This window comes from Varroa jacobsoni, unplaced genomic scaffold, assembly GCF_002532875.2.
Source record: "Varroa jacobsoni isolate VJ856 unplaced genomic scaffold, vjacob_1.0 scaffold_30, whole genome shotgun sequence".
Lineage (NCBI taxonomy): Eukaryota > Metazoa > Arthropoda > Arachnida > Mesostigmata > Varroidae > Varroa > Varroa jacobsoni.
In genome coordinates, this window is record NW_019212932.1 from 205,803 (window position 1) to 218,444 (window position 12,642).

At 41.1% G+C, this 12,642-nt stretch overlaps 1 protein-coding gene across 1 annotated transcript; it reads left to right on the plus strand.

Annotated features, from left to right (window-relative positions):
• The first annotated feature begins 829 nt into the window (after positions 1 to 829).
• On the plus strand, positions 830 to 11,732 carry LOC147754000 (uncharacterized). The gene is made up of 3 exons (XM_086967733.1): positions 830 to 1,037; positions 3,680 to 4,558; positions 11,344 to 11,732. Exons 2-3 carry the CDS (start codon positions 4,165 to 4,167, stop codon positions 11,409 to 11,411), a joined length of 462 nt encoding a protein of 153 aa, XP_086823859.1. The 5' UTR covers positions 830 to 1,037; positions 3,680 to 4,164; the 3' UTR covers positions 11,412 to 11,732.
• Positions 11,733 to 12,642: the final 910 nt, after the last annotated feature.

The following is a 12,642-nucleotide window of genomic DNA, read 5'->3' on the forward strand; positions in this document are numbered from 1 at the left end:
TATTTAGATACGCTTGCTGGCACCTGCTTTATACCTATAGCCATCAAGCACTGCTTCGGATGGCTGGCCCCTGTCAGTATAAAACGTCCGAACGTACAAATACAAAACATTTACGCCTAACACTCACAGATACGTTCTCTACTCCATCAGCATGACCATTTACGCTTCTCTAATTTTTAAAACAATAAAAAAGGCTAATTTTTTATTCATGTTTTTCATTAACCAATACAGACGATGGATTTCGTTATGCAACCGACTTGCCCTTTCTTAACTAGGCTTTTCCTCCATGACTTTATGACTTGCCAAGCATCTTCCGTATCGCTCAGCTACCCCAAAGAAAGCAAAACTATGGCTGCCCGTTTAACCTAGATATATGTTAGGCGCTAATATTATTCAGGTGCTCCTTTTAAAACACTGGTTCATTCAACTGCAACTGATGTTATATTTTGTTGATACATATCGAGGGAGGATCTAGGTACATCGAGCTTCGACAGGATAGAGACCGCTTCACAAGTATTCCGATCGGTTATCTATGTTGCTGCTGCCCGAGGACAAGACGTAGCTTGCCCATGCCTCACGCACTCCATGCGTGGAGTAATGACCGTCACACAGGATACTAGGACGGGATAATAGAATGGTAAGAACTCTTGAGTCTCGTTTGGTAAGTAGGAGAGCTGCTTGTTTGCGTAGCGGAAGGATATGCACCAGCGTCGACGCGTTCATTGACGTCATGCTCACGATGGTCCCGCTGCTGTTTTTGCCTTCTATCCGTAACGAGCAAAAACAAGGGAATTGTGCGATTTCTTTTACGTTGAGCGTTACCGGATCCCGGGTGCCGTCTGTTTAATACCAAAAACATAGCAGCATTCGTCGACGCACGATCGTTACCAGTATAGATTGGAGTTGCCATCCTCATCGCGACTAACGTAATTGTGTACCATATGTATAACTATGCTAAACAGCCATGTTGTTGGTTTCGTACGTGTTCAACGTGTGCTTTGCGAAGTTTGTTAGCGCGGTAAATCTGGTAGAGAGAGGTGAGCGTAGGTCTGTTAGTATCCTCTGTTTTTCTTCAAATGACTTGCAATTGTTCGCCGCCTTCGCAGGCAATGTAAAACATGATATAAATGGTTATAGTTAACAAATAACTATCCCATATGTTTGACGGTTTGCAACCAGTTGTTACGTACAGTGAGCTTCCAAGTGTCATTTGTACTGAGTTGGCCTATTTTAATAACTTACCTAGTCTAAACCTAACGATTTCGACGTTGCTGGCATTTTACGTTGTTCTCTGACACTCCATCTGGAAATGTGTGAGCAAGAGTTACCATCATCGTTTAATAGGGTCCTACATACTGTCAAAATGGAGCTTCAGTTTTTTAATTGAGCGCCGAATTAGTATTCAAGTAAAAATTCTATATAATCCAAATATTTCACAAAACTGTGTTTATTTTGTTTGCGAAGATCTTGCTAACTTTTGCCTGCTTCTTCCGTTAGATATATATTATAGGCACTTATTTATAGATATCTTAAATACGATTCCTTTAAATGTTAATGTAACTCTCGCAAGTCTATGCTGTTTTCTGTTAACTATTACTCTAAAAGCTATATTCCTTCATACTCTTATATTCCTGTATTAACACACTGTATACCTATCAACTGTGGTATCGCTGTTCTTTCAGTCGCCTTATTTGCTTCTTTTATCGCTATTTTAATTCTGGTCGTTTTCTCTGTCTTTGTCGTATTATACTCAAGTTGCTTCCATATTGGCAGTGATTGGCTCTAGGTCGAAACGTTTTTTTAGCCGTCCTGTGCGACTGCCGCGGCGCGCATCTGCTCGAGACTTCGTTCATTCTCCTGGGAGATGGATTTGTTGGTCCTTGTTGCTGCTGTTTACTGTTACTCCTTAAAGGACATTGAGTTTAGCCGAGTACACTAGGTACCAGCGAAGTCAGGTCCTTTTTTCGCTGCAACTTCCTGCTCTGCAGAGTTCGGTGACTCTGTCTAAGGCTGGCAAGGTTCTTCGTTCCCTGTTCTTAGTTCTTCATACTTCAGAGGAATCTCTCGGCCTCTTTCTTTCAAGCAAGACCAGTTCTTTCTCCTCTTGTACCGCTGCTAATGCTTCTGCTGAACATCGCCCTCGGCAAGAGCTGGTGGGAGCGAAGTCGAGTAGAAGCAACACTAATGGCATTGATGCTGGGCATCGAAGGACCAGCTTTAGATTAGGGCACCCGGACCTTGGGTCCAGGACCAAGCTTTCGGAAAAAGTATCTCAACGTGGTCTGCCTCTTAGCCAGATCAGTCACAGCAGCGAACCCACTCACTCTCTTCAGGAGGCCTTCCTGCCTGCCGACCAATAACTCGTTCTCGGTCACTGGCCACGCTGAAAGAAGTGCAACTTAACGAACGGTGAGACGACCTGAAGGTGAGCGGCCATTGGCGGGTTATGAGGTCCCGCGGGTCACGTGGTCGCTAGGACCTCCCCCGAACGCCCCTTGGCGTGCTTCCATCGCTCCAACGGTGGCTAGAAGCTTTGCTAGCAATTCCTAGCAGAGCTTACGAGTGGTAGCGGCAGCAGCAGGTTTTCTCCCGTCCCTCGCCTGTGTGGTACACACGTGCGCAAAGTCTGTCAGCCACCTACAGCTGCAGTAGCTCCTGCATTTCTACCTGTCGGCTTGCGTGTGCTCCGTTATGTTGGTAGTGTTACGCACCGCAATATAAGCTTGTTCTAAGGGCTCAGCCCGCCATTGTGCGTGAACCGACCACGACGGCGGCGCCGGCGGCAGCAGTATCTCTTCTCCAAGAAGAAGACTCGCCCAAAAGGTGGAAGCAGCAGCAGCCAACCTTACCGACCCAGTGAGCAACCGAGCGAGCGACCAAGTGTTGCCACCGCATGACAGCTTTGCCCAAGCTTCCCTTTCCCTTCAAGAGAAGACTTGTCTTGCAGCATTTCATAGCTGTATCAACGAGGCTCCGAGCGAACTCTTTCGGCTTTCGTCTTTGGGCGGGCTCCTCCTCATCCTCCCCCTTAAAACTGTTTGCGACGTCGACAACGTCCCCCCCACGAAGAAGAATCGAGCTCTTACTCTTCCCTCGAAGAACAGGGTCTTGAACTCTTTCAATGAAGTTGTGATCCGCCCACGAAGTTCGCGAACCGACCTATAACAGTTGTCAACCAACCAACAAGTGGTCCAGAGGTAGTGACCGCAAAGGTGAAAGTAGCTGACTGCCAACAGCCACAAAAATTCAAGGAAACAGGGTAAAAAATGAAAAAAAAATATCTTCGATGAAATCCATCTGGTGTGGGCTGAAAAAGCTGAGGTACAGTAGACATTATAAATCATTATTAAATGCCTCAGATGCTTCCAATCATGTCCTTCAATAGAATTTGAATGTTCGTCGTAAATGTCCAACTGTATAATCCACGACGTTTTCCTTGTTTATGACACATTCGTTGATATATATGAAACTACCGCTAAAAGTTTTTATGACTTATCCAGTAAACGTACGTATAATTACATGTCTGTAGCATGCGCGTATGTTCGTTTTGGCCTGTTTGATCGAATAATAATAGGGGAACTACATTTAAATGAAAATGGGGGACGGCCAACGTAGCAACGACATATGCCTTGTTAAATGTAGTCACTCCTAACGTCGCCATACGAACATTGCTGTGCAGGTCCCTTGTCGACTCTTTCAACTTAGTGAAGTATTCCCAGTGCTGTGAAGTGTAACTAAGCGACAATACTTCGTCTGGTGAATAGTACTCTGGCACGTTCGTATCTAGTCGAAAGAAGCTAATACGGTGCATAGTGCGCGAATGCCTGTCATCTGTGACAGGGCTATGAGTGGGTGATAAGTTAAGCCAGTAAAACTGTCGAATACATATGGCACTTTGCTACTCAACGAAAAGTGAACACTACGAATAGACCGCATATTTGAAATACGACTATATCATACTAACAACTTACCGAATTAGTAACTTTAAAAGCTGTTCGATAAGTAAATAAAGGTTACTGTTCTTCGGAAATTATTACAAAACGGCGTGCCAATCGAGTCCTCCACTAGTCCGTGGACAATTCTGTGACATCGAAGTGCGCCAACAGCGGAGAGCGCTTATTATCACGAAGCAGCCGGAACAAAACGAAGTTCAGTATTAGAATCATGTGTGACACGAGAACGACAACGGCATCCCGCCATGCCGGGATGCCGTTGCCGAATCCACCAGCGTCCGAGTGCGAACACCATAGGAAAGGTAATCAAACCTGCGACTGTCGTTCGGCTTCCACCCGACGATCTCCGCCATTTTTGTTGAAAGTATCGGCCACGTCGAAACCTTACGCCGCTACCTTTCTGTCTAAAGGATCGCAAACTACAGTCCTACAAGAAGTTAAAGCGTCCCTAACGAGTGATGACGGCGCTAACGGTGGTGTAAACGACGATGAGCCTCGTGAAACCTGGGGAAAAAAAGCCGATTTCTTGTTGTCCGTTATCGGTTTTGCCGTTGACCTCTCCAATGTGTGGCGTTTTCCATACTTATGTTACAAGTACGGCGGAGGTAAGTAGCACCTTACAATATCGTTTACACGGCTAGGGTAGTCACCAGTGCGTGATTATAGAAGCTTAGGTAGAAAATAGGCTAAGATGATTTAAAGAACAAGCGGTAAAACTAAGCAACATAAAGGACTGAAAATTGGTAGGGCCATACGATCCAGTGGTGATCATCATGGTGATGGTGAACGTTTTTGGAAACATGTCAGTGAATTACAAACTTCTATAAATACCTTTATTTATTGCGTATAATAAATCACTGTACCCTAAAAAGCAGGAAAATTAAAAAAAAAGTTGTAAAACTATTTAAATAAGTAACGTATTTGTACGCTTGCGCTCTTCGCGAAGCACTCAAGAATATATGACACAACAGTCGACGAAAGCGTTTGCACCCATAGAAGTGCAATGAAGTAACCCTTGTAACTTTATAGGAATGAATTTATCCTCGAATATGAAATATGGACGTGCTTTTGAATAAGTACACATTAAAAAAAAGCGTGCCTCAGATTTATTGCACAGCGAATCGCCTAGGAAATGAGCCAAGTTAACGTCGTTAGCCATATATTTCTCTGGATCCTGTAAAAATCAGTGAATCCTTTTGTTTTTCCAATGGCGGTGCTAGTATCGCTCATAACATTACACCCATCGGTTCATCGGTCGAGGAGAGCATGAATTATTACAGTTCGAAGTTTGAACGAGAGAATTTGGAGTAAAGTTCGTATTCCTTCTTAGCGTATCATTGGAACGGGAATTACGGTAGCCTTACAGGACAAGTAGAACCGGAAACGTTTGTATAAGCGAAAATTTGAAGCGAAGCTTTTCAATGTTGTTGTATAATACAGTCATAACGTTGTCTAAACAGGCAAAATCGCCTTCTAATTTTATGCCGTTTACGTGAAAAGCGGCTCAATGTTTCAGCTAAAACAACTATAACTGGAGGCGCATCTTTTCTAAATCTGTATATACATTGTTTCCAAGTGTTTCTATCCAGTAGAACCTGTCTAAATTTCGATCATCTTGTAGACTTAGACCTATAACCTGCGATCCTACGAAAAATGCTATATAACAACTGCTTTTGAAACCTACATTGCTGTGAGCGAAGCTGTGATAGTCCTACAAACTATTTGAGATTTAGCCTTTCGTCCATATCCCCTGTAAGTTCATGTATTGCTTTCCGTGAAAATGTCTTAACGGATATACGTTTCACACTTCTTATCGAGCGCAACGTTTTTGACCTTTTTCCTATTATACAGAAATAGTTAGATACGTTGCTACTTCTATCCCACAACGAAAAGCGCGCCATTAGCAAAGCGGTCTATCTCCAGTGAACGGATCAGTACAACTTCACTGAACATAGTGCAGTAGACCGTTGCAAAAAGGCCGGCTTAGCCACAAGCGAGGCCAAATTTTTAATAGTGAGAAGATGACTGACGGTAATTACCTTGACAAAGGCCACCCATAGTTATAATAGAAGTTGTCCTGACCAGTCGGCCACGAACCAGGGATAGGTATTCGAGTAGGCTTGTTTGTCGCGCTAGAACAACTGACTTATATAGTTCAACACCCAGCTTAGATGGTTCACACGAATGACTGAGGCTAGATATTAAGCCCTTCAAGTGGCATCAACATTTCTCGTCGACTGACGCTAAAGCTTCGACGTCCTAGCTTGCTTCAGATGAATGTGTCCCTAGAACCTCTATGTAAGCAATGATTTCCGGTTAATAAATGTCACACTTAATGTCAGATGGTCGGACACGATATCCTGATACGAATGCTTGCTCGTAGAGCAAATAGTACTCGTCTAAAAAAAGTTGTGGGTAAAGTAAACTTGGCACGTCAATCTCTGAGTAAAAAACGTTTGCAGATCATTGACTATTTGCAGTAAAAGTGACACGATTTGAACTTTAAACATTTACGAATGAGGACATAAAAATCGATCCTGTGTTGATGTAGAGCTGCGTGCTCTGTGTAAAATAATACTATTATTTCTATTAAAAAGAACAACAAACCGAAATGAAGATCATGTATTATAGGGACACAACGAGTGGCGAGGTATCGACTATATCAACATCAGATTGCAAATAGCTTATTAAGGACGGTCAAGCTTAGGACTATCGATCCATTGCCATTGACCTGAGAGAACGGAATGCATTAATAACAACCAACGCACGATTCTTCTTCTTCTTCTTCTGTTTTGTCGTTTACATTCGCAATGTACAACGTTCCCCGTAGATGTGGTAGGAATACTTCCTGTGATAGGCACCGCTCTATGAAGCCAGGACCAGCTGTCAGGGTATAAATATGCAAATTTAGCTCAGTTTAAGCAATTGACATCTCTAAAAATCAAGCATAAGTAGCCGGGTCATTAGTTCAAATACGAATAGTAGATAGTTCTATCGGCGAAGTTATTTTTTTCGATCTGAAAGTTGATGGATGAATAAATATAAAGCATGCGGTATCAACTCTATTTCCCCATGTTTAGTTAGTCGCAAAATCCCGAGTCAAACAATTATTAGCGATTGAACAAACAGTCTTCCTTATCGCTCAGCCCTCACGGAATTCAACGTGTTATAAAGTATTGTGTCCTCCACGTGATATATCAATCAGTTCTATTTAATTAATACGCTTATCGTGTACCAAATACGAAGAGATGTAAACACATCTCGATCAGGTAAGGTCTTTGATCAAGTAAAAGCAATCTCACGAGACTGAGTGAATTCTATCGTATAGTAGATTAAGTTGTCCCAAAAAAAGTCTGGTCACACAACAACGACGAGGCAGGCGCTTGGTAACCGGCCACGATGCAGTGTTATAAAGATACTATGCACGTGTAGGTACCGAAAAGGCCGCGCTACTTTAAACTGTGGGATGGAATTCGAATCGATCTAAAACTTAGCTACTTTGTTTTTGAAATCTGTTCCTTATTTCACAACTTCGCTATCTGCCATCACATGAGCTGAACTAAAATTAAAACCGTAATGATAACGGTTGAGTAAAAGTTGATATCTAACTTGAACATCACTGTCCTTCGTACCCATATAGGCTTTTGGCTTAGTTACTTTTGAGTAATGTCAGATTCTCAAGCTTTTGCATTCCGCTTGAACAGACGGTCTGCAAAGATTCAGCATTTTTAACTAATTAGCCGCCTCAAGCCGTTGCGGGAACGTTCTTAGAGCTAATAGAAATGATGCCTCATCTGCATCCAATGAACTGAGCTTTTTCTGCCTGTAATTTCAGTTTATCATGCGTTTTTCTTTTTTTTACCTACAGTTGACTTGGGTCTCCACTGTACACACAAGTGATATGTTTATTCATTCAAATTACGCGCCCTTTTCTTCACACTATGCGTAGCATAAGGTGTTCGGCGTCTCTACTGTAGCAGATCAGAGTCCGTTTACACAAATTAATAACCGCAAAACCTTCAACAAACTGCCTCACCGACCATTCAGGTGAATCTTCACGGGTTTTTTGCACTGCAGCCGATGATAACGTTCTCCAGTTATCTACTGATAGTATCTATGTACGAATTTTGTTTCAAATTTACTTGAACGAAGTAAACCATGTTGATTTCAGTTAACATATACTGGGTATCTTTTTTTGACACTTCAGGAAACCTGTATTTTTAAGTACGGCCACTGCATATTCATAACTGATTTGCATAGTCCAGATTATTCTCTTAGTTCGATACTTATTTATAGGTACATTTCGTTACTAATGTATTTGTTGTTTTTCCCGCATTAGAAAGGGTAATATCGATAGGCAGAAGGCCTTACTGCTTACAAAGTGGTCCTTGTTTTTAATTTTAAGAGAAAGTCCGATGCTTTCAAATATTCGATACGCAAATCTGCTGGATTCGCATATTAAACAGAGACATTACAGAACCCTACGTAGCTGCGAGTCTTCAGTGGACCGCGCAATACTTTTACCCAGCCATTTGGTGTTGTCTTTTGAAAAAAGCCCGAACGTTGTATTATATAAGTAAGCAAGCTACGAGCAGCAAGTACTACAAAGCTCCGTAACAATCCTGATAACAGAGTGTTTTTTTTACAAAATGTTAGACGTTGAGGTGCGATCATCTGACACTGAAAACTAACGATCGTATCGAGAGTAGCCGGTTAGCACGTGAACTTGGTGATGGCTCAGAGATGTTCTTTCAACCAGAACCCTTTTGAACATGACAAACGAAGGCTAGCTTATGCTTTTAGTCCTTCTACAAGCGAGAACAGATAAAAGTGCTATGAAAACCTCGTTTCCGGAATGTCCTCCGGGTAATTCGAATGTGCCATATGACGCAGTCGATCACCGCGATGTTCTGCTTGCAATCAACGTAACGCACACACTTTTTCCGTAAAGCGTAACTTTTCCGACACACATAATAAACAATCAATAAACTCTACAGTACGTCTAATGTCGCACTTTTATATGTAGCATCAAAAACGACGGAAAACATTGTAAATTCATTGGAAATATCGAGTGGAAACCTCGTCGAACGCCCCCTAGACCCTAGTGTATTCATCAGCATCTGAAATACGGTAAAGGATCAAAGCAACAATCTAGACACGCATGTTCAAGACGGCGTTTTTCGGTCTGAGTTCTCGATGAACGTAGTGTATCTTATTTAATAATCTATCTAGTAAACAAGCTAGAGCTATTAACAATAACAGATATGAGTTGACTTTTCTAAAGACATAAATTCACTGTGAAAACTACAAGAGTACGTCAATCAGCACTGGCTCTATAGTGCTTCATCAACGTGACGTCGTATTGTTCACTCGGTAACCACCGTGGCCCTATAATATCCTATTATAACAATTACGTATCATAGGGAAATGTTCCAATGTTTATTGGGCGCACCATGAGGGTCACCGAACACCCTCAGTAATCATTTGCTTCTGCTGATGGCATGCGATCTCGGGGGGATGGTAATGCTTGGGGTGAGATCCTGTCAACCGTAGCACAGTAACGCGTATTCGACTATCGGTTCGAACATATCAATGACGCAATGAGCTCTATTTTAAGACCGATTACAAAGCTGCTATAAACTCTTAGGCGATCAGCTAGTTGCTCGTTTACTCTTCCTATGAGAAGAAGGGACTATTGTAGATGTCAAGGCTAACAAAAGAAGTAAATATTTCAACTAAATTATATGGTTAATACGATAATAAAGTTGAACTTTCTATATGGGAAATAATAGAATTTAATGGGCCCTCCTTTATTATATATTCTATTCAAGCTTATAGGTGAGTCACTCAACTTTTTTGTGAGACCAAACGGCAAGTCGCTATTGTAAAGAAGTGGATTCTGTAATGTTTATGAGGCCTAATTGAATACAAACAATTCTAGTTGTATAAACAAACAACAATGTGACAAATAAGTAATGAACGGCCTAAGTTACCTGATTGATGAAAGAATAAAACTGAATATTTTTAATTTATCTAAAAACGACAAACTGAGACTACCGTCGCTTTTCGTATTGCCCAGCTATAATAAATGCCAACTGCTCTAGGGCAGTGCTAGTAATTGAAAAGAGAGCATAATTCAGGTTTCCGCGAAGCTGATTGGGTTGAAGGAGATTAAAGTTAAGTGTAAAAAAATCCTATGTACAAATTTGTGTCCTTTTTTAGATTCGTCGCACTGTCAAATTACTCTTCTAACAGCTGTAATTGTAGTTATTTATAATTTGTTACGGCTCACGATATTATAGTTGGTACCTGAACTATATTAGTGCATGCTGACATTAACTAACAACAGTCTATGTCTCTGCTACAGGATACATGTACCGAGTTTAGTAATTTTTGGCTAAGACATAAACTAAATGTAGCTAACAACTAGAAGATTACCGAAAAAAAAAATCAGTATAACTTTGAAACTATCCCTTTCATTCATAAAGCAATCGCCTTAATCTTGAAATTATTACTTCTACGTTGAATGAGAAAAGCTTGTTCACTACTGTGTTTTTTTTCATTGATTTCGAAACGGTCAATAAAAGATCTGTTTTCACAAAATGTTCATATTGGTCTTATTTTTAACGTTGCAAAATTTCCGTTTCAATCAACCGGTGAAACGGAACAGATTGAAAAATGCTTTCCCGAAAAATCAAACCACAATCAGACCCGCCGGTAAAACTTTGCCAGAATGCCCAAAAAATAATGCGATAGTTTTGGTCCTACTAATAAAATCATTCAACGGCTATATCGGCAATATTTATACCGGATGTGACTACTACAATACCGAAATAAACCCCATTACATTAGAATTACGTGAACTGTATTACATCAAGGAGAAAATAGTGCTTTTGATGTTTGTGCTCCATTGGGGTTTTAGTCAGGTAAGCTAAAATCGCGATGATATACAGGCGAGAAGTGTAAAAAGAAAATTAATTAACTCCGCCGTAGAAATAACTAGCATGATCTGCATAAGTGAATGAAGTAAATCCTCTGTCTTATATAATACTGGACTAAAAAAATTGCTCTCTAAAGCTAGAAGCGCGTTGTCATTATAGTGGCCGCGTCTTGCGGCCAGGGGACAATTTTTTCTAATGAGGATTTTTCTAATGCGAGTTATCGGACCAAAGTTTTGTCCATAGGGCCGTCACACTTGTAGATTACGTACACATATTTTTAGATGGTCTATGTATTAAAGTCAAAATACAAGACTCAAGACGAAATTTACTAAACCTAAAATGACACTATAATTTTAAGGCAACACCAACAGCAGCAGCGCAAATTTCCCATTGTGTCCTGCCACAGGCTGTTATAAGTTGGCACTCACTATCGCTCTCGTTTATTCCAGCGTTATACCAGTACAAAATTTTGGCCCACCAACAAAACCTATTATGTCCACGTATATGCACATATTAGGGCTTCAAGAGAGAAACACGTGAGGAAGCGAAGACAGGTAAAATCACCGGCAAGTAAAAGCTATCGTCTTCACCCAACGAGCTTCTCGGAAGCGAAGAAGAACCGAATCTTTCGCGCGGGGAACGAAGAGGAGGTAAAAGTTGCAGCCATTTCTCCGTCTGCGTCCTCTTCCATCCCTATGATAGGATCCTCCTTGTTCCGTTGGCATAAACAAATAAGCCAAAATGTCATCTTGTTCTCTTTGTGACATCAGTAGCTCTCAGTAAACAATACTAATAAATCTGTGTAGGCTATGCCACGCAAACATATGCGATTCTCGTCTGTGAATGATTAACTTTCTTTTTTTTTTCTCAAAAAAAGCCGTTACAACTATTTTAATTTAGTGGTAAACATTTTTTCACATTATTGTTCTTAAAATTATGTCCTGATAACAGAAACAGTGTTCAGAAACGTAAAAAATGTAATTCTAGGTAACAGTTGAAATAGAAGGCACTACGCGATACACGTCCGTTGCTATTAGCACCTGTTCCCTAAAGTTGTCATTTGCCTTATGTGTGGCGTATAATGCGTAAAAGGTAATCAGGTATTTTTACAAACCAAAAAAACAGTGGCACGTAAATAATTGATCGGTATTTTGAATGTATACTCTGTAAGCACGATTTCTTATATAACACACAGGGGATGGTTTACATAAATAACGCTCATACGTCGGCAATACAGTATTTATATATGTACTAAACCTCATCTTTTCATACCGCAGCACTCCGTAAAAATGGTGCAACTGTCCTCAGATATTGGATGTGCCTTGCGCTGAAAGGACGCGGGTCATAATTGAAAAAGAATTTAATTGGACACGATCATATTGCGACAATGTACGACAATCTTGTTCAAATACGAACAAGGTTCAACACCCTGGACCATGTTGCATCCTTAATATCCGTATATCAATTTGATGAATGCCAATAGAGTCCTGTAAGGTGACAGATGCGTTTCGAATACTGGATCTCTATTACTCTTACGCTATGTTATAGCGTAGGCAGTAGTCGAACTTTTTGTTACTACTGTATAATATTTTTGTGCAGAAATGTGGCAACTTTGCCATTGGTAACTATGATGGCCTTGGGGGATTAAACAGCTAAAAGTTCCCTTCGTAAGCGAAAGGCAACGGCCACTCACATATGACGTGGAGCAGCGAAGTGGGCAGCTAAATGGCTAAGCACCAACGACAGCG

Coding starts and splice junctions, on each gene's coding strand:
- LOC147754000 (XM_086967733.1), top strand. CDS start 4,165: ATGTGTGACACGAGAACGACAACGGCATCCCGCCATGCCGGGATGCCG. Junction 4,559..11,343: donor ATGTTACAAGTACGGCGGAG/GTAAGTAGCACC, acceptor CGTTTATTCCAG/CGTTATACCAGTACAAAATT.